The 18857-nt window shown below is 48.6% G+C and overlaps 9 protein-coding genes across 11 annotated transcripts; 5 read left to right on the forward strand and 4 right to left on the reverse strand.

Moving 5' to 3' along the window:
• Positions 1-3: 3 nt before the first annotated feature.
• Positions 4-4249, forward strand: BDCG_07720 (protein NMT1). 3 transcript variants are annotated; one of them, XM_045423508.1, is made up of 5 exons: positions 4-376; positions 685-760; positions 865-1036; positions 1098-1247; positions 1306-4249. In XM_045423508.1, the coding sequence occupies exons 2-5, from the start codon at positions 726-728 to the stop codon at positions 1978-1980; spliced, it is 1032 nt and encodes a 343-aa protein (XP_045278889.1). In that variant the 5' UTR covers positions 4-376; positions 685-725; the 3' UTR covers positions 1981-4249. The 3 variants fall into 3 exon arrangements, with proteins under 3 accessions (XP_045278889.1, XP_045282272.1, XP_045282273.1); XM_045423509.1 differs by having other exon boundaries at positions 64-760; positions 1306-3206; XM_045423510.1 differs by having other exon boundaries at positions 101-314; positions 685-1036; positions 1306-3206.
• BDCG_17624 (uncharacterized protein) lies at positions 2833-4117 on the reverse strand. Its single transcript, XM_045426718.1, has 3 exons — positions 3442-4117; positions 3311-3376; positions 2833-3227 (listed from the first exon to the last, which is right to left on the reverse strand). Exons 1-3 carry the CDS (start codon positions 3502-3504, stop codon positions 3174-3176), a joined length of 183 nt encoding a protein of 60 aa, XP_045282274.1. The 5' UTR covers positions 3505-4117; the 3' UTR covers positions 2833-3173.
• A 1559-nt stretch (positions 4250-5808) lies between the features above and the next one.
• BDCG_07721 (uncharacterized protein) lies at positions 5809-6540 on the forward strand. Its single transcript, XM_045423511.1, has one exon. It carries the CDS (start codon positions 6177-6179, stop codon positions 6435-6437), a length of 261 nt encoding a protein of 86 aa, XP_045278890.1. The 5' UTR covers positions 5809-6176; the 3' UTR covers positions 6438-6540.
• Positions 6541-6813: 273 nt separating this feature from the next.
• BDCG_07723 (succinate dehydrogenase [ubiquinone] iron-sulfur subunit, mitochondrial) lies at positions 6814-9893 on the reverse strand. The gene is made up of 3 exons (XM_045423513.1): positions 9208-9893; positions 8987-9138; positions 6814-8910 (listed from the first exon to the last, which is right to left on the reverse strand). Exons 1-3 carry the CDS (start codon positions 9578-9580, stop codon positions 8587-8589), a joined length of 849 nt encoding a protein of 282 aa, XP_045278892.1. The 5' UTR covers positions 9581-9893; the 3' UTR covers positions 6814-8586.
• Positions 6869-8278, forward strand: BDCG_07722 (fructose-bisphosphate aldolase). Its single transcript, XM_045423512.1, has one exon. The coding sequence runs from the start codon at positions 7224-7226 to the stop codon at positions 8091-8093; it is 870 nt and encodes a 289-aa protein (XP_045278891.1). The 5' UTR covers positions 6869-7223; the 3' UTR covers positions 8094-8278.
• A 43-nt stretch (positions 9894-9936) lies between the features above and the next one.
• Positions 9937-13886, forward strand: BDCG_07724 (riboflavin aldehyde-forming enzyme). The gene is made up of 2 exons (XM_045423514.1): positions 9937-11588; positions 11678-13886. Exons 1-2 carry the CDS (start codon positions 10712-10714, stop codon positions 11809-11811), a joined length of 1011 nt encoding a protein of 336 aa, XP_045278893.1. The 5' UTR covers positions 9937-10711; the 3' UTR covers positions 11812-13886.
• Positions 11773-14235, reverse strand: BDCG_07725 (molybdenum cofactor biosynthetic protein). Its single transcript, XM_045423515.1, has 3 exons — positions 13875-14235; positions 13576-13789; positions 11773-13510 (listed from the first exon to the last, which is right to left on the reverse strand). The coding sequence occupies exons 1-3, from the start codon at positions 14137-14139 to the stop codon at positions 12355-12357; spliced, it is 1635 nt and encodes a 544-aa protein (XP_045278894.1). The 5' UTR covers positions 14140-14235; the 3' UTR covers positions 11773-12354.
• A 22-nt stretch (positions 14236-14257) lies between these two features.
• BDCG_07726 (uncharacterized protein) lies at positions 14258-16278 on the reverse strand. Its single transcript, XM_045423516.1, has 2 exons — positions 15462-16278; positions 14258-15405 (listed from the first exon to the last, which is right to left on the reverse strand). Exons 1-2 carry the CDS (start codon positions 15462-15464, stop codon positions 14773-14775), a joined length of 636 nt encoding a protein of 211 aa, XP_045278895.1. The 5' UTR covers positions 15465-16278; the 3' UTR covers positions 14258-14772.
• Positions 16279-17096: 818 nt separating this feature from the next.
• BDCG_07727 (glycerol-3-phosphate dehydrogenase [NAD+]) lies at positions 17097-18549 on the forward strand (the record flags this gene model as incomplete). Its single annotated transcript, XM_045423517.1, has 3 exons — positions 17097-17158; positions 17239-18398; positions 18494-18549. 3 exons carry the CDS (start codon positions 17097-17099, stop codon positions 18547-18549), a joined length of 1278 nt encoding a protein of 425 aa, XP_045278896.1.
• Between the last annotated feature and the right edge of the window lie 308 nt (positions 18550-18857).

The following is an 18857-nucleotide window of genomic DNA, read 5'->3' on the forward strand; positions in this document are numbered from 1 at the left end:
CTTTTTGCCTTTCTCTTCCATTGCTTCGCTCGCTCTTCCGCAATAATGACCGGGTCATTCATTAATCACTATAGTTTTCTAGCCGCTCGGCTCACCGAAGGATCGAATTAGGGCACCGCTGACCACGTGCTCCCGGCTATATAACCTGGAATCAACCCCTCCAACCTCAAGCCGAGTACTTGCATGTATCTTCTTCCCCCGTCAGACGTCTGACAAACCTCAATTCCAGCTCAGCCATCTTCCGAGATAGCTATACTTCTCTTTCAATCAATTCTCCCTCCTCGCCTCTAGCTTCCGAACAACTTTTCATCTGGGTACGGCTCAGCATGGATAGCGACATCGTCCTCTCTTGCAATGGAGTTGCCATATGGTCAAGGTATTGTTGAAAAAACATGCGTGCACATGGCAGGTGTTCGACCAGTTCCATGTTCCACTCAGCGCCCGGTTATCATTTATATTCTCTTCTCTAAAAGCTTGTGCCCTTGTGGATATAATATATGCATATCTGGCCACACTTTTTTTTGAATTGGACTGGGCTTTACACGCTGGTGGGGCATGGAGCTGGTCGTTCTGAGATTATACTGTCTGAACTTGATCTGGGTAATTCCAGCGAAAGGACATGTTACGCTTAATATCCAAGGCTCCCTATTTGTGTTGGTGTTGTTGATATGCTGACTCTGGCAGTGACACTCAATTGTTGAACTTACATCGTTCCTGTTGCCATCATGTCTACCGATAAGATTACTTTCTTGACCAATTGGTATGTTTTTTGAGCTCGATGATGGGCATGCTTAATATATCCAGCTGCAGCCAGCTACATCGAACTCCAGTTTTCTGAGAATAGTTTAATTGAATGATGTGAAGGCATGCGACGCCGTATCATATCCCCCTTTACCTCGCGCAATCCAAGGGCTATTTCAAGGATGAGGGCATCAAAGTGGCCCTTCTTGAGCCTAATGACCCGTCTGACGTGACCGAGATCATTGGGAGTGGAAAGGTTGACATGGGCTTCAAAGCCATGATCCATACCCTCGCTGTTAGTGCACACTCATTTTACTACATGTAATGAAAACAGAGATGCTCATGGATTCATCTAGGCGAAAGCTCGCAACTTCCCAGTTGTTTCCGTCGGATCGCTGCTGGACGAGCCTTTTACCGGTATTGTCTACTTGAAGGACAGCGGTATTACCACTGACTTCCGCACCCTCAAAGGGAAGCGGATTGGATACGTTGGCGAATTCGGAAAGGTCCGGCCTCCCCCTGTCTAACAGTGTAATGATAGGTCGCTCACCTGAAATTTTCCAGATCCAAATCGATGAACTTACCAAATACTACAACATGTCCGCATCTGACTACACCGCCGTCCGCTGCGGCATGAACATCAGCAAGGCCATCAAGCGCGGCGAGATCGACGCGGGCATCGGCCTCGAGAATGTACAAATGGTCGAGTTGGAGGAATGGCTGGCTGAGCAGAATCGCCCCCGTTCCGACGTCCAGATGCTCCGCATCGACCAGCTCGCCGAGCTCGGTTGTTGCTGCTTCTGCTCCATCCTGTACATCGGCAACGAGACTTTTATTTCTCAGAATCCGGAGAAAGTCTCCAAGTTCCTCAAGGCCGTCAAAAAGGCAACGGATTACGTCCTCGCGAACCCGAAGGAGGCCTATGAAGAGTACGTGGACGTCAAACCCATCATGGGCACGCCAGTCAACCGCAAGATTTTCGAACGCTCCTTCGCCTACTTCAGTAAGGATTTGAAGAACGTCCAGCGAGACTGGGTCAAAGTGACCAACTACGGCAAACGGCTCGATATCCTGGATGCCAGCTTCGAACCAAACTACACGAATAAGTTCTTGAGTTGGGAACTTGAGCCTGAGTCTGGCGATCCGACGGGCGACCAGTGTCGGATGGCAGACTTGCAGCGTAAGGTTGCTGCTGAGGGTGGGTTCCGACGGCTTGAGGCCGCTGCGGTCAAGGCTTGAAGCTCACTTCAGACCCTCTCGATCAACATGGGTTATTAGGGATCCCCGTCCGCCGAATATGTTTTATACAATCCAATTGTGGTGGCATCGTTACTTGCGCAGGCGTTGCGTTCCTGCACACAAAAAATTCCATTAGGAAAAAGTTGATTGAATGGCTCCGAAGCAGTTTGTTAATTTACCACAAGCCAGAAATGCTCCCCAACTAAATGACACTCTTTTACACAAGAAAAAGACTTAGTATGAAAATCAAATATTGTCCGACCTTTCATTGAGCAACGGTGGTTTCCATGCATCACCAAACATATCCATACATAATATCATACATCATACACGCGTCACACATGATTCAACATATATCCAAACCGACAACACAACCTGCCCCACCCCCCCTAACCATAATAAATAACCCCACTAAATACAAATCAATCACTCCTCATAATCACGGCCATCCCCCCTCCCCCCGGCCCCTTCACCCTCCCATGCCAGGCTCGAACTTGCGCACGAAGCCTCTCCGCTGCGGTGCGCAGCCTCGCGTGTCCGCTCACCCCCCTCTAATTTGCCGCCGGATTCCTGGCCGCCCATGGAGGAGAGATCTCATGGTGTTCAGTGGAGGATAGCGTATTATATTAGCCATTATTGTATGAGCAATCTAATATGTGGGTAGGTATAGTTGGGGGAAAGGGGGGGAAAAAGAAGACGAAACTTGCATAGCTGGATCCATGTTGGCGAAGCCGTTGGCATGGGTGGACTGGCAGCCCTTTCTGGCGACTTCCTCGACCTCCTCCTGGGGACGGTTGGCAAAGTTGCCTGGGTATGGTTTCGGAGGTCATTTTTGCTAGGTTTTTCTTTTTGTGAGGTTGTAGACGTAGCGTAGTAGAAGTATTTAGGTTATTTTTGTTTGGTTCTGCAGCAGCTACCTAGGAGGACTTTTTTTTGAATGTTCTGTATTCTATAAGGTAGGTTTGGAGTTTACAACTGCTCTCCAAGAAGTATCTCGTTCATTAAAGTAAAATCAGAAATGGAAAGGCAACAAAACTCCATTGAATAGGGAGGGGTATGGGGCCAGTACGGAGTAGATGTTGCGAAGTGCTAACAACAATAACAATAATAAGTTCAAACAACGACGACATTATTTTTCCAGAACATAGCTACTTAGATAGGTAGCTAACAGAACACATCCACAACCGACATTTCTAGTCGTCCTTCTTCAGATCTTTGCACGTTCCAGTTTTCTCCTTGGGGAGTTGCTAGCAGTTTCGTAAAGGAGTCAGCTTGTTCAAAAGCTTTCCCCAAAAGCTTGAAGGGCACGGGGGGTATGGAACAAACGAACCTCGCAGTACCCGCTCTCGCAGATCCCCATACTCCCATCTTCCTTGCAGTCCTTTCCATTAGGGAGCTTGAATGAGGTTAGCTCGCGCTGTTGGTTGTAATAATAAGCATGGACGGGTCTAATATTCATACCAAAGTCTGTGCACTGATAGCAGTGCCGATGAGGGCAAGAGTAGCAAGGAGAGTGAACTTCATGGGTACTGAGAGGAATTGGAAATGGAGAAGGATGATATAACGGTGCGGCGAGGTAGATATTGAATTGAAAGATGGTTTTCGTCAGCTCCTGGGGGGGGGGGGTGAAAGGATGCTGGCGACGTAGATATTTATATGAGCAGAGCGCAGCAGCTGCGGAGGCAGCTATTTATTACTGTTGCTTCGTGCATGCGGGCATAGTAGTGCAAATCATCCGCATTTCGCATGAGCGAGGTAATAATAGAGTGCGTTGATCATGATCAATGGTATTTTCATTGAATTGCACTGCATCAAAAGCAGTCCTCTTTTTGGCCAAAGGTGTTGTTTCCTTCCCGCGACTTGGGTCCTTGAAACGCGACCGCTTGGGTTTGCTATAGGCATATTTATAGCCAACCGCCTTTGTTCAACGGTCTAAATATATTTCCCAACAGTCAGATATTGACTTGGTCATCCTGTTTCATTCCGCTGCATGTGTATCTCGTCAACACGGTGTCACAAATAAATCTGGCGCATCATTATGCAAGCTTCGCGCGAAGCTTGTCTCTACAAAAGCTCTCCAGGATAGAAAAAACTATCGATTTTAGACCAAGGGGGGGTGAGCATGCTGGGAGATCCGTAGTAAATTCAAAAAATTTTGTTGCTAATAAAAACAGTGAAAATGAAGCTGTTGTTGTCCATTTTGTGCTGTAACTATATTAATAAGCTGCGCTATAAATTTTGCTTCCTTTGTGAGCATGTAACTAACTAACTTAACTAACCAGAATACACTAAACATTGTCCTTTCTTCAATACATTAGTAGTTACACGGGAGATGAAGAATAAGTACTGTTTTTTAATCAACTATACTTTCAATCCTATCATTTTATAATGAATTGAAGCAAAGAATGAATCTGTCAACTAGACTCTTTGAGTTATTCATCAATAAACTGCGTATAGTCTCAACCACAGTCAGGCTAGTGTATGCTGGTCATATGTCAAAAAGGATACAAATTTATGGCGCAAGCACTGGAGCAAGCAACAAAGAGATTAAGACCTTCGGGGCCACAGCGAAAAGAGAAGGATGCCTTAGTTAACTCCTTCTAATTTGCGAATGAGTTCGCTCGAAATGAAAAGAGCGGGTTGCAGGCCCTTGAGATGCGGGAGAGAAGGTTTGTTGTTTGTTGAGGACATCAAAGCTATCAATTTGTGTGGTTCCTGACCGTCAGGGATGGACACAGAATACGATAATCCGTAACTACACTTTGCTCTCAAAAACCAGCTTTGGTATTGGTGTGTTTTGATGATCTGATGCGTGGCAGTCATGGCTTGTATCTCCAGTTGCGTGGAAACTAACGCGGTGTCGCAGACTCGCAGCTGGTGACACAGTCCCTTTGTGTCCTGCTGTGTACGGAGTTCTCCAGGGAAATAACGTTAACTAGGAATTGTAATCGGACACGGTGTGTGTTAGATGACTCCAGCTAGTATGTCTCAAGGCCTCTGTTGCTCGTATATAGCCTTCGACCACGCACACAGCAATCGCTGATTGCACCTACCAACTCGTGAAGAGCATTCATGCTCCCCATCATCCTCTGTTGGGAAATATAAGTATAGCTGCGGATGCGAGGCCATAAACACAGAAGTTAATCTGTATCTGAGTGTCTTTTGTGACCCTGCTTCACCAAAATTTAACTGCCAACCCGGACTGTAACACAGTGTCTCAGCACGGCGATATTGAAGGTCTACCCTTTCCCCCCTCCCCCTGGAGCGCCCACATCTTAAGTATGGTAGTGATTTCTTTCTATCGCAAGATCATCAAAAGACCATACTGCCCCGAAGAATCACGAGCGTATCTCTCGGTGCACTGACACGCTTTCCTGCGCAGCCTAGACCCCGTCTTGCTATCCTATCTCTAGCCTCTTCTCATCCGATGACGGAAGAAGATAGAATTGAACCCAAAGATGGAAAGAAAACCCCCTCCCACTGCTTGCCGTGACTCTTTAATGTCATGATGCTGGTACCGCGACGCCCCCAGAGTTCTTGAGTCGAGGGTCCCTGTCCCGCAACCCAGTCGCCGTAAACTCGGTAGTGCCACTGTATGTAGGTGGGGGGCTCTTCCAACCCCATAGCCGAACACTCCACGTCACCAGCCGAGAGGAAGAATTAATTGTGCATTCAGGGGACGGGGGGGTAAGTAAACATCTCAGACCCGAGCGGTTGTGGCCTTCTGTCAATACTCAGTGGAATTGTTTGCAGATAGATTCGACCTGTTGACAGATCGCGAATCTACCTAGGTTGGTTGGAAGGGTAGGTCTCGAGCTTCAATGAAATCAAAGTTTTGCCAGTTATCTCTTAGAACCTATTTAATTCGATTGACTTGATATTTGGCAGGCTGTTATTCGGCGCCTTCTGTGCCACTGTTTTATGGTGAATCATTTGGATTACACTTTTCCAAATTCAAGATATTTGATAATTCCTCCCATCCCTGGTGAGTTTCATCATATTGACATCGGAGGTTTAGCACCTTAATCGTGTTTTCCTGAATATCGATCGGCAACCCCCATGGGGAGACCTAGGAGCTGACATCAATGTGACGAAATATCTAAACGATATTTTCAAAACGTCACGCTGCTAGCAAATCCGATGCGCTTGAGTTTTGCCTTCGGGATATTGTAGCTGGAAGAAGGTAAAACTGGATAATGCCTCCCTGCTCACTACCTTACCCAGCCTTCAAAATCATGCGCGGTCACTGCAAATCCTCCCTGACGTGGTATCGCACCATGGTCGGTAATCTCAATGTCGATGACCAGACACAGGCGCAGGACCCGAAGCTCAACCAGCCCGTGTTGTTGCTGACCTCGCAACCGGGACCGCTGAATCTACCGGGCGCCGCCGATATGATGAGTGTCAAGGAGTGTGGGCACGAAGGGGCATTGGACATAGTTGGAGGCGAGGGATGAGATCAATGAGGCTCTGTTGAGGTTTATTGAGGGGGGATAGGAAAGGTGAAAGTAGATACAGTAATGTAACGTAACTATCATATAGATTGTGTGGAAATTCCACGGCGTGCAAAGAAAAGAATTATTATACACCCTTTCCACCTTGTTCCTATAATCAGTACAGCATATCCAGATCCCAAGCAGGAAGCCCAGCTCTCACTCACTAGGATTCGCAAACTCATGGGATTGGTTATTTGTGGTATTTATGATATCAGCTAAGGAGGTTACATGCACCCCTTGATTATTTGATGGCAATCCATTATGCCTGCTCTGGAAGGACAAGACAATATTCAAGCATCCCAAACCCCATATCGAATTAGTTGCAGTTATTTTAAGCTTCCCATCGAAATGCTTATTTAACCACGGTTCCAAGGGGTTATTGGCGAAGCCCTAGTTAAGTTGCCGGACTCTAGTAGACCCTGACGAGTCCCAGGAGTTAAGTCCTTTGTTTTCCTCGACGTGAACACTAGGTGGGGTGTTGATAAATAGCGGAGCTTCATTCGGGGATGAAGATGGGATGAATATCAGAGAGCAGTTCTGGTATTTATATATAACCCCTCACTTCCTACCCCGCTGATGTTCCTATACGTATATAAATTCGGGATAACCTCCTTTCAACTTTTACATTGGAAAGAGTTTACTTTCTTCTACAACATTCAAATTTGTTTTTAAAATCATTTAAAAAGTACTGTACCAAATATACAATTCTAGTTTAAAAAAAGCACCCAATATAAAAACATCCCCAAGATGTCCCTAAAATCCAACCGCGCCCTCCCCCTCCTCAACGCCGCCGTCGCCGGCAACTACGCCGTCCCCGGAATCTGCTGCTACAACCTCGAAGGCATCCTGGCCACCGTCCGTGCCGCCGAAGCCAAACGGTCCCCAGCCATGATCCTCCTCTTCCCCTGGGCCATCGAGTACGCCAGTGGCCTCCTCGTGCATGCCGCCGCCAGCGCCGCCCGCGCCGCCTCCGTGCCCATAACGCTCCACCTGGACCACGCGCAGAGCGCCGAGATCATCAAGCGCGCGGCAGACATGCAGCCGCTGACCTTCGACAGCATCATGGTCGACATGAGCCACTACGAGAAGGCGGAGAACCTGGCGCGGACGGCGGAGCTGGTGGCGTACTGCAACGCGCGGGGGATTGCGACGGAGGCGGAGCCGGGGCGGATTGAGGGCGGGGAAGACGGGGTGGCGGATACTGTGGAGGGCGGGTTGGAGGGGCTGCTGACGACGCCGGAGGAGAGTGGGGAGTTTGTGGAGACGGGGATTGATTGGCTCGCGCCTGCATTTGGGAATGTGCATGGCGAGTATGGCCCGCGGGGGATCCGGTTGGAGTACGACCGGTTAAGGAGCATTAGGGATGCGGTGGGGGATAAGGTCAGGCTTGTGTTGCATGGCGCGGATCCGTTTACGAAAGAGATTTTTAACAAGTGTATTGAGTGCGGGGTGTCGAAGGTTAATGTCAATAAGGTGGTTAATAGGGAGTATGTGCGGGTGCAGAGCGAGAAGGCGGGAAAGGTTCCTATTACTGTCTTGCACGAGGAGGTAACGGCGGCGATGCAGAAGGCGGTGGAAGGGGTGATGGATATGTTGGAGTCGACCGGGAAGGCGTAGTTAGCGGTTTTTCCATTAATATATATATATATATATTTTTTTTTCTACTCCATAGGTATTGAATATATGGTTATGACACTGCATTTTTACAAATTGATGATTCTCCATATATGTACAGAGGTAAAGAATGGAACAGAAACAAAGAAAACAAAACAACCAACAAATTGAAAATATGTCGACAAAAGAGAGCTAAAAACCTGACGAAAAAGGAAAATAAACAAAAAAAGAACGGGCGAGAATTTTTCAGTATCCCTGCACCCTCAATGCGCGAGACAGCGAACCCAGGGCTTTTTTCCGCTCTTTTTTTATTAGGGTTAGGCCCATCATGGAAGTCGTCGGAATGCCACGGTACAGCGAACTGTAAACGAGAATGAAAGAGCTGTAGCACCAAAGATAGCAGATGGTGCCATCAAGTCCGGCGCTAGCAATTGGAGGATACAAACACAAATGACAAAATTTGAACAGAAACAGAGAGAGCTGTGCGATCCTATATCTATGCAAAGGCCATCATTTTCTTAATCTCCGCAATGGCCAAACCGGGGTTCAATCCCTTGGGGCAGGTTCTCGAGCAGTTGAGGATGGTATGGCATCTGTACACGCTCATGCTGTTGTCGAGATCAGCCTTGCGCTCCTCGGTCTTCTCATCGCGGGAGTCGATCAGCCACCGGTAAGATTGCAGCAGCAGAGCAGGGCCGAGGTATTCTTCCGAGTTCCACCAGTAGGATGGGCAGGAGGTTGAGCAGCAGGCGCACAGAATACACTCGTAGAGTCCGTCAAGTTTCTTGCGGTCAGCGGGTGATTGGCGGTGTTCACGGCCCTAGAATGAAATTGTGAGATGGTTTACTTTATAGATAGTTATATTGTGAGAGTAACAGAGATAGTGAAGCACATACGTCTGGAGATGGGGTGTCCCGCTGGAGGTAGGGTTTGATTGATTTGTATTGTTTGTAGAAATAGGTCAAATCGGGGACTAGATCTTTGACTACGTAGGTGTGGGGGAGGGGATAGATTCTCGACTCTTTGGCAGTCTCAGTAGGGATACGGCCTGTATAGTTCATAGTTCAGTATAAATCAAGGTGGTACGTGATGTGTGGAAATGAAAAGTTGGACATACATAAGCAAGCCAACGTATTAACGCCGTCAATGTTCATGGCACAGCTACCACAGATACCCTCTCTGCAACTTCTCCGGAAGGTCAAGGTCGGATCCTGCTCGTTCTTTATTCTGATTAAGGCATCCAGTACCATGGGGCCGGTCTTATTCAGGTCGAGGGTGTAGTCTTGCATGTAGGGCTTCTCGGTGGGCTTGTCCGGGTTCCATCTGTAGACCTTGAAAGTCTTGAGTCTGGGGGATTCCGATGTCGCCGGGGTCTGATCTGCGATCTTGGAGCCAGACTCGACGGTGGCATAAGATCTCGAGGCTACAGAGGGGCGGAAGAGAGGACGAGAGGCAGCGATCAGGCGGGAGGTCGGGCGTAGGGAGGCCATTTTGACGGATGTCTTTGGGGATGCCCTCCAATTGAAACGAGAGAGAAGAGTGTTGCAGATGGGATAATATGCGTAAAACGGTGTTGTAGTCGTCGTCTTATCCTTATTCCCAGTCTTCCTCCAGCTGGTTGCTGTGCTGTGTGCGAGATTAATTGAGACGTCGTCGGTGATGCTCCGTGGTGTTTGGAGGATGATTCTCGCGCGGTGTCTTTCTCTTCTTCGCCGACCTCGGGAAGCGGGCGGGCCCGGTTATGTCAGCAGAAGGAACTAGCCAATCATGGGACAGTGATTACCACATCGAACTTCATCTTGAAATTCTTATTGATATTTATGTTTATGCTGCGTATGCTAATTAATATAAGTTGGTTAGACCGCTGACTGCCCTAACTGGCTATCACTACTCTGCTTATTCCTAGCATCCCATAGAGTAGTCCTCAAAAGATATCTATTATCCGCAGCTCCAACTCCCAATATGAAAGTCACGTGATATAACGCCCACCAACAAGCCCTAATTTCCTATTCCGGCCACGCTCAGCGTGCCAACCTCCTTAACTGTCATCCATGTTGGCTTTATACGAGCCGCCAGGGGATAACAGGACGGACTAACCAGATACATTTATATCTTTGCAGGCCGTGTCAGATCGAGACGCTGCCGTCTCTACCCCTCTCACCACGGTGTGGACCATGGCCTGACACCCGGCTTCATCCTGAGAATTGATTCATTTCATTCTCCTGTCACTCACTAAACTTAACGCGGCAGCCCATCCATCCATACACTCCTTCTAGACAGATCGCGGGAACATCCTGCTTAACTCCAGTGTCTTCATTCAGCCCCTGACTCTCGGCGCAGAGGGAGATATTCTATCCGAAGTATCACCGCCTACCAGCAGGAATCGGGCCAGATAGCCCTGTGCTGCTCGCGTTGACATTTAGATACCCTGGAATCTGATATATGGCCACCACCCCCGCCTCATTTGGCCTACTTAATCCTTTGCGCACGACGGGTTATCATGAATAAGAAAAAAATTTCAATTGCCGTTCCTGACACACTCGTTTAACTACATATCCGAAGGAAAAAAGCTCAGAAGAAATCGCTTCGGAAAAGTATATACATATAGGTATATATCTATAATGCCCCCATCAATCAGCACTATCTCCTCCCTCACCCGCACAATCTCCTCCACGAGCATCCACAGCCTTAAGGATGAAGAACCCGCCCGCCCTCACCCTCTCCGTTCCTCGCCCACGGGCCCACAACCCGAACACACCGCGATAAAACACGTCAAATCCGGTTCCGCGCAAATCTCCGTCTCCGAAATCCCCAAACGGAAGCCTGTCGCCTTCCCCGCCACTACCACGACGACAACTGTAACAGCAATACCATACCAAGACTCCCCATCCGCGGAGAACGGCGCCGGCGCGGCCTCCACGAACCCACCCTGGCTGTCCTTCATCGCCAAACTGAAACGTCCATTCCCTAAACTAACGCCAACCGCAGCATGGCCGACACGGCAGCCAGCATCAGAACCCGCAACAGCACCCGCAGCGACAAAGTCAGCAGCAAAGTCAGCAGCAACGTCAACATCAACGTCAGCAGCGGCAGCATCACATCTCGACAATATAAAAGCAAAGCTCCCCTTCCAGTCCAATAAAAAGAAACAGCGCATCTTCCTCTTCGCAATCGGCGGCATAATCCTGCTCCATCTTATCCTCGTAATCGGACTTGCAGCAGGGCTTTCTGCACGGAAGAACAAGGGCCAGGGGTACGGCGACCTGCCGCTACCCAGCGCCCATGGCGGGCCGTATACTGGTGATTTAACCTATTACGACCCAGGGCTGGGTGCGTGTGGGATTGAGAGTGCGGCTGGGGAGCCGGTGTGCGCTGTGTCGCAGTATTTGTATGATGCGGTGGCTGTGGGGACGAATCCGAATGCGAATCCACTGTGTGGGAAGAGGGTGCGGTTGAAGAGGGCGGGGAGGAGTGTGGATGTTACTGTTGTGGATCGATGTAAGTATTTATTATGTTGTCTTACGAGCCAGGGTTGTTCGTTACGTTGTATGGTGATATGTGCTGACTATACGATATTTTTGCCGTAGGCGTTGGATGCCAGCCGAATGATATCGACGTCTCGCTGAGCGTTTTCACGCAGCTGGCCTTGGAGGAGCAGGGGCGTGTCGATGTGCAGTGGGCGTGGTTGGAGGAGACACCTCTCCAACATCTGCGGGGATAGGTTGGTAGCTAAGTCCATCTCCGTCATGGGAGGTGGTATACTCCCTCCCTTCTGGATTTTGGAAATGCGAACTGGAATTTTGATTTTGATTTTGATTTTGATTTTGATTTTGATTTTGATTTTGATTTTATTTCTTGATTTTGATTTATGAAACTGGTGTTTCATGTTTCATCGTTTCGTTTCGTTTCGTTTGATTTGGGTGATTGAACGGATTACGGTTCCTTGCTATATTGTTTTTGGTGTTTATTTACCCCCCTTGCACTCAACCCAATCTTTTCTTGAACTCCTCAGAGTTTCCAGCCCTTGACGGGTAATTTGGGAATATTCTTCTATCTTGTCGATATCGAATCCATTTAAATTGAACGATACGCCATTTACGTGCACTTCATATATCTCTATTTATTTTCTTTTATGCAATGCCCACTTCCAGAGAAAAGGGTCTGTTAACCTCCAAAAATATTATCTTGCCATGATATGACATGAATGAAATAATATTCATTTCCCTTCCCCCACTACTCACAATATTAGATCCCATATGCCAAATCAATAATCGGGGAATTCCGCCTCAACCTCATCCCTCCACGCCCTAAGTCCACCCCGGATATCGCCCACCCACCTCTCACCTCCCCTATCAACACCCAGCTCTTTCAGCTTTCGCACCGCCACCTGGGAATCATTCCCCAATCTGCACACGACATGGATCGGCCTGGTGGGGTTCGCGTCGAGGAGAGATGAAGGGTACCAGGATGGGAGAGTTGTTGTCGCTTTGTTTGAAGTTGGGTGTGTGCCATTAGCCGCTGATTCAGCCGTGGAGTTCGAGTTCGATTGCACCGTGGAGGAAGAGGAAGAAGACGAGGACGACGACAAGATCAGCGACATGGGGATATTAACGCTCCCCTCCAACGCGCCCAGGCCAAACTGCACTGCCTCCCGGACATCAATTAAGATCGGCTCCTCCCGCTCCACCTTCACCTCCTCCTCCGCCTCCGCCTCCGCCTGCAACTGCTCTCGATACCGCCTCCAATACTCCCGAGCCGATATCCGCTCCTCAACCCCCAACAGTGCCTGTGGACCCACCACCCCGCCACAGAACTGCACGTAATCCATCAACCCACTGCGCAGTGAGTCCAGTGTAATCGTCCCCGCCGTTGGCGAACATGCCGCGCAGTTCCGCCGGCGCGGGCGCAGGCGTATGCTGCGGAAGGGTGGGTTGGAGAAGGCGGAGAAGAGATGGAGGGTTGGTGGGGTTGTTGGGGTTGCGGTTGTTGTTGTTGTTTGTGTGAGGATGCGGATCGTCTCGAGTGCTTGGAGGACGCCCATGAGCCCGACGACGGGGCCGATGATGCCGCCGTCGGCGCAGCTAGTAACGCTAGCGGCGGGAGGGGGTTTAGGGAAGACGCAGCGATAGCATGGTCCTCCGATGGTGGTGGTAGACGGAGAATTGTTAGTTGACGAGGCGGATGGCTTTTCTGCTGGCTTTTGGGGCGGGTAGTTGAGGACCATTAGCTGGCCTTCGGTGCGGAGGGCGGAGGCGGAGACGAGCGGTTTCCCCAGTAAGACGGCAGTATCGGAGATCAGGTAGCGGGTTGCAGGGTTGTCGGTGCAGTCGAGAATGAGGCCGTAGGGGCTGAAGATTGAGGGGGCCTCGGCGGGCGTAAGGTGGGTGTGGTAGGGTATGTATTTGGGGTGTGGGTTTAATCTTAAGGTTTTATATGTCAGTGGGACAGTTGGATGTGTCCAGCACAGAAAACAACAAGAACGTACTCTTTCAAATATTCAATCGCGCTATCAACCTTGAACTTCCCGACATTCTTCGTCCGATGTAGCACTTGTCGATGCAAGTTCGATCCTTCAACCGTATCCCCATCTATAATGCCGATCGTCCCAACCCCAGCTCCAGCCAGGTACATCGCAGCGGGGCATCCCAGGCCACCGGCGCCAACGATAAGAACCGACGATCCACGCAGTTTTAACTGCCCTGTAACAGAAACAGTTCACAAATTAGCACCGTAACTCTCATTTCATTTTAGGAATAGTTGTTATATAGACTAGGAGGAACTTACCCTCCAGCCCGATCTGCTCAACAATCATCTGCCGCCCATAGCGTCGATACTCATCCTGCTCGAGCGGGTATCTCCGTATTCCTTCAGTAGGCTTTGTCCCCCCGTTCACAACTTCGGAACGACTTGTAGCCTCTGATGTTGCAGTCATCTCCGCGGCAATCTGCCTTTCCGTTAGCTCGAGTTCTGCTTTGAGTTGGGAGAGCTGAGCTTCGGTGGTGGCGATTTGCTGCTGGAGGAGTTCGCGGGATTGTAAAAGATTCTTCATTTCCCCCCCTTCTGTTCTTTATCATGCTTTGTCTCCTTGATGCCTGCTCAAGGGAGTTGGCTGGTTGGTAGTTGTGGTGAGAAATGAAGATTAGAGGGTGGGTGGGGTTGGTTGGGCGGGGTGAAAATTGATGGCCGGAGCTTAACTTTATTCCAATATCTTGTTATAGGGAGCGGTGAAACGATTCACTATGTAAAATAGTATATATGTGGCCTCTCAATCATTTCGCACTGTTTTTACGATGCTTTTTATTCTTTTCCATGGTGTCCTTTCACGGAAGAAATGATATATACAATATTCAAATTGCCCTAGAACTTGAAACTCTATAGAAGAAACTCCATACACCGGTTCATTCATCCTATGGACGTCCCTTGAGCTATGCGTATCCACACTATTCACCTATGTTTGCAATCTATCGCTACCACATATGAACCTTCTTAGACCTGTAGGACCGGAAACCGCCTAGTTAACTGCCCGAACAGCACCGACACCCTCGTGCCGGTATATGCTCCAGTCGAAGAGATAACAAGACATCTTAGAGCAACAATTTGCGCTCATAAATATAAAGCATTCCACCATCTATCATCCTCCCGCGGGATAAATCGCCTAAATAAAATGACATAATATACTCCTTCACGTGGGCCTGTCAGCAGCCTTATTAAACTCCGGATTCTGATCAATAGTCTGCGAAATAAAACTACGCAACGCTGCCCAGCGATTCGACGTCGAGGCATCCTCAACCTGTGGTTGTGATGGTGACTGTGCCATATGGACTGGTGTATTATTATTATTCAAGGAACCCGGGCCACCTGCCGTCGAAGGTGAAGCTGCCGCCATCTGTGCCAGATTCTTCGCAAACCGCTCCCTCTCCCTCCGATCCAGAGTCTCCTTCCTCTTCATCGCGCCGGGTTTATGTTTCAAACTCCTTTGTCGGATGATGTTCATTTGGCTCGCCATCATCTCTCTTTGTTTGTCAATAGTATCATTAGGGGTATTATTATCGTTGCCAGTGTCAGGCAGAGCATCAACCAGTGAATCGAGGTTAGCGACTAGTTTCTTCGAGGGGCGCCGCCTTTTTAGGGTCTTGGTGCGTGGCTTTTCGATCTTAGAGAGGAAGATAGAGTGCTTTATTTGGCGTTTGTCTTTTTTGTTTGTGCGCAAGGTTGATGTGTCGGAGAAGGGGCCTTGGGATGGAGTGGAGGAGGTGGTTGGTTTCCGGGCGATTTTTGCCCGGGTTGTTGTGCGCTTTTTGAGGGCGATTGGAGCCTATCAGAGTCTTGTTAGAAATAGAAACAAGCGGAGTGATTAAGCGCTGAGCTTACCATAATGCTGGAGCTATGAAGGGTGTTGGTGGTTGTCTTGTATCGATGTGATAAGCCTATTCGAGTGAGCCTCAAAAATTTTAGCGCGCGGGATCGAAATTAGAACTTGTTGCCGATAAATAAGCGCGCGTCTGCATCTCCGTTGTCTTGGCGCTCGTTTTATCTGGAATAACATATGGAAGAGAGACCAAATGACATAAAGAAATTTAAAAAGTCAATCGCGATATGCTGAATTCATTGCAGCACCCTAATTTTTCACTTAAAGAAAGCAGTCTCGGAACCTCCATCCATATCTGACCATTGAATCAGCATCATGCTAGTGTCCAAAAAGCGTTTTATGGACCATAAAATCTCAAATGTTGTTTGCAGATAAGGAAGACATAACATGCGCTGTTTCAGAGAAACGTAGAGTGTCTAATTCAGCAGATTTATCCCTACGGATAGCAGCCACTGGCTTGTGATCTGGAGGCCTGGGAACAACCACCAGCCAGAGGGGCTGGCAATGGGAACAAGCTTTCGGCCAGTGGGTTGGGGAGAATGGATAGGAACTTCACTGATTGCCCAGTGGCACATTCAGAGAGAGTGTGAGTTCATATGAGTGTGAGTTCATAATGTTCGTATCGCCTCCGATGTTTTCTCATCCCGGCTCTGGCCGTTTCCTCCGGAAGCATGTACGTAAGCCAAGACACGGATAAACTGTTGTGATCTAGATCATTGGGGGGAATAATCGTTAACATATGATACGCGTTGTTTACTCTTATTAACATGTATATCAAATAACAAACGTAGAATCGAATAGAGAGGAGTAACAACAAATTCTCATCATTCAACAATATACAATAATAATATATGCCTATCAAGTGCCAAAGTCTAGATCTGTGTCGGAATGGGTGTCACGGATGAATATGTTGAAGACATATGAATCTTATGTATCAAGATCTGCTTGTTATATTCTCCGTACACTATCTAATATATCTATTTCATACAAAAGATAGAGCTATTTATAGTAAAATATATGTGCGAGCCAAGAGAGCTAGCATAAGCGAGTATTAGATGAGCGTTGTAGTAAGCTGATGATGAGAAATATTGTAGTAATATGATGTTGATGGCATTCAGTAGTGTATAACCTCTTTTTCCTGACAATCTGTCGCTGGCGACTGCCGCCCCCGAGAGCTCTGCCCCACCTTTTCCCTTGTTGGGCAGCCTGCAGCCAATCACGGGCCGACTTTCAGCCGCAGCCCAATCAAAGGGCATTGAGACTGTTTGGGGCAATTCGGATACCTTGATCAGGTTTTCTTTACATCTTGTTCTCTTCCGTTTTGTAACCCTTCTCATCTCGATTTCCAACGCTATATATATCTCTTAGCCTCTGCCTCTATTGCTGTCTACTTCTCGTGAATGTCCTGCACCTCTCCACGGCCAATTCGTCTCACTTCCTCTACTGCATTCGCATTCTGTCGGCCAACTTCGCCGCCCCTCCGCCGCTTGCCCCAACGCTTCTTCTCCGCTGCCAGCAAAGCCATCCGTCACCGCTCTTATTTAAATACTACCTGCTCACTTCCTCCTCCTCCTCCTCTTCGCTCAACTTTTCGATATAGCCCCTTTGGTCCCAAGTTACCCGCGCGCTCATACACCATGACTTGCCTTACACCACACCTGAGGAGACATAAGGTGACCGTAATAGGGTCCGGAAATTGGTAGGCTTTCTCCCCGCGTCTCATTCTTGAAGTGATATAGATATAGTTTTCTAATCTAACATAACGCATATATGTTATAGGGGCTCTTCAATTTCTAAAATGGTCGCTGAAAACACAGCAGCTAACCCGGACATCTTCGAGCCAACGGTGCAGATGTGGGTATATGAGGAAAAAGTCGAAGTTCCCCAGTCCTCGAAACACTACAACAAGGAATTGCCCATCTGCAATGGGCTCCAAAACCTCACCGATATCATCAACCAGCTGCACGAGAACGTCAAATACCTGCCCAACATCACCCTACCAAAAAACCTCCAAGCAAACCCATCCCTCGAAGACGCTGTCAAGAATTCCACCATCCTTGTCTTCAACCTGCCCCACCAGTTTATCAATAACATCTGCGACAGACTCAAGGGCCACATCGTCCCCTACGCTCGCGGCATATCATGTATCAAGGGTGTCAACGTGACTGCTGATGATGGCGTAAGCCTCTTCTCCGAATCCATCGGCAGTAAGCTGGGTATCTACTGCGGGGCCCTCTCGGGAGCCAACATCGCCAGCGAAATCGCCAAGGAGCTCTACTCCGAAACCACGATCGCCTACGACCCGCCCCATATGGACTCCAAAGCTCCCACTCCCAAAACCCTCTCCCCCGCCCCGTCCATTGCCAACATCAATGTTCCCCTCCCGCACGTCGTGCACTTCGAACACAAGGACTCGTCTGGCCGGTTCTCCAAAGTAAAACTCCAGGCACTGCCCGTCGAATACCCGCCCATCGATCACGGGCTGATCAAAACCCTATTCCACCGCCCTTACTTCCATGTGCGTGTCATCAGTGATGTCGCAGGCGTGTCTCTAGGCGGTGCGCTGAAGAATATCGTCGCCCTAGCTGCCGGCTTCGTCGACGGGAAGGGATGGGGTGATAATGCGAAAGCAGCTATAATGCGCGTCGGGCTACTGGAGATGGTGAAGTTTGGCACGATGTTCTTTGGAGCATCGGTGAACTCGCAGACGTTTACCGAGGAGAGCTGCGGAGTTGCGGATCTGATTACGAGCTGCAATGGCGGAAGGAATCATCGGTGCGCGAAGTTGAGTATCGAAAGGGGGCTGAGTGTTGACGAAGTGGAGAAGCAAGAACTTAATGGGCAGATGTTGCAGGGGACGTTGACCTCCAAAGAGGTTAACATGTTTTTGAAGAACAAGGGGTTGGAAGGGGAGTTTCCGCTTTTCACGGCGGTTCACCGTATGTATTTTTTCTTTTCCTTCTGCCTTGCTTCTTTTCTTTCGGAGAGGATGACATGCTCACTTTGCATACTACGGAAACTAACAATGTTACAGGGATTCTGAACGGAGAGGTGCGGGTGGAGGATTTGCCCAGTCTGATTGAGCGGTAAATGGAAGGAAATTCTTTAAGCATGGAGTAAAGGGAAGTAGTACTCGCGATACCCAGTTATATGCGTTTATAGCTTATTATCATTATCATTATTATTTATTTGTTTTGATGCATATTGGGTAAATACCCCCCGCTTTGCCTTCCGAGGAGGTCGACATATACACACAAGTATACTCGAAAATTGACGACTCTCAGTTTACGTGTTACATACGGGCGGTTCGCTTAAAATGGTGGTTGGTGTTTTGTGAGGGACAGGTTGTTTTTCTTTCCTTTAAATTTCAATTATGGTATCTAGTTTTCTAGCAATAG

This window comes from Blastomyces dermatitidis (genome assembly GCF_000003525.1).
Source record: "Blastomyces dermatitidis ER-3 genomic scaffold supercont1.9, whole genome shotgun sequence".
Taxonomy (NCBI): Eukaryota; Fungi; Ascomycota; class Eurotiomycetes; order Onygenales; family Ajellomycetaceae; genus Blastomyces; species Blastomyces dermatitidis.

What these genes read in the sequence shown, in the direction of transcription:
- BDCG_07723 (XM_045423513.1), bottom strand. Translation starts at nt 9,580, where the DNA reads ATGGCCTCCCTACGCCCGACCTCCCGCCTGATCGCTGCCTCTCGTCCT. An exon ending in TAATACGTTGGCTTGCTTAT is followed by an intron (nt 9,139 to 9,207) that starts GTATGTCCAACT and finishes TGAACTATACAG; the next exon opens with GCCGTATCCCTACTGAGACT. An exon ending in GGGACACCCCATCTCCAGAC is followed by an intron (nt 8,911 to 8,986) that starts GTATGTGCTTCA and finishes ATTTCATTCTAG; the next exon opens with GGCCGTGAACACCGCCAATC.
- BDCG_07725 (XM_045423515.1), bottom strand. Translation starts at nt 14,139, where the DNA reads ATGAAGAATCTTTTACAATCCCGCGAACTCCTCCAGCAGCAAATCGCC. An exon ending in TGAGCAGATCGGGCTGGAGG is followed by an intron (nt 13,790 to 13,874) that starts GTAAGTTCCTCC and finishes TTTCTGTTACAG; the next exon opens with GGCAGTTAAAACTGCGTGGA. An exon ending in GCGATTGAATATTTGAAAGA is followed by an intron (nt 13,511 to 13,575) that starts GTACGTTCTTGT and finishes TAAAACCTTAAG; the next exon opens with ATTAAACCCACACCCCAAAT.
- BDCG_17624 (XM_045426718.1), bottom strand. Translation starts at nt 3,504, where the DNA reads ATGAAGTTCACTCTCCTTGCTACTCTTGCCCTCATCGGCACTGCTATC. An exon ending in CTATCAGTGCACAGACTTTG is followed by an intron (nt 3,377 to 3,441) that starts GTATGAATATTA and finishes ACCTCATTCAAG; the next exon opens with CTCCCTAATGGAAAGGACTG. An exon ending in GCGAGAGCGGGTACTGCGAG is followed by an intron (nt 3,228 to 3,310) that starts GTTCGTTTGTTC and finishes CGAAACTGCTAG; the next exon opens with CAACTCCCCAAGGAGAAAAC.
- BDCG_07720 (XM_045423508.1), top strand. Translation starts at nt 726, where the DNA reads ATGTCTACCGATAAGATTACTTTCTTGACCAATTG. An exon ending in CCATGATCCATACCCTCGCT is followed by an intron (nt 1,037 to 1,097) that starts GTTAGTGCACAC and finishes GGATTCATCTAG; the next exon opens with GCGAAAGCTCGCAACTTCCC. An exon ending in ACGTTGGCGAATTCGGAAAG is followed by an intron (nt 1,248 to 1,305) that starts GTCCGGCCTCCC and finishes GAAATTTTCCAG; the next exon opens with ATCCAAATCGATGAACTTAC.
- BDCG_07722 (XM_045423512.1), top strand. Translation starts at nt 7,224, where the DNA reads ATGTCCCTAAAATCCAACCGCGCCCTCCCCCTCCTCAACGCCGCCGTC.
- BDCG_07721 (XM_045423511.1), top strand. Translation starts at nt 6,177, where the DNA reads ATGCCTCCCTGCTCACTACCTTACCCAGCCTTCAAAATCATGCGCGGT.
- BDCG_07724 (XM_045423514.1), top strand. Translation starts at nt 10,712, where the DNA reads ATGCCCCCATCAATCAGCACTATCTCCTCCCTCACCCGCACAATCTCC. An exon ending in TGTTACTGTTGTGGATCGAT is followed by an intron (nt 11,589 to 11,677) that starts GTAAGTATTTAT and finishes TTTTTGCCGTAG; the next exon opens with GCGTTGGATGCCAGCCGAAT.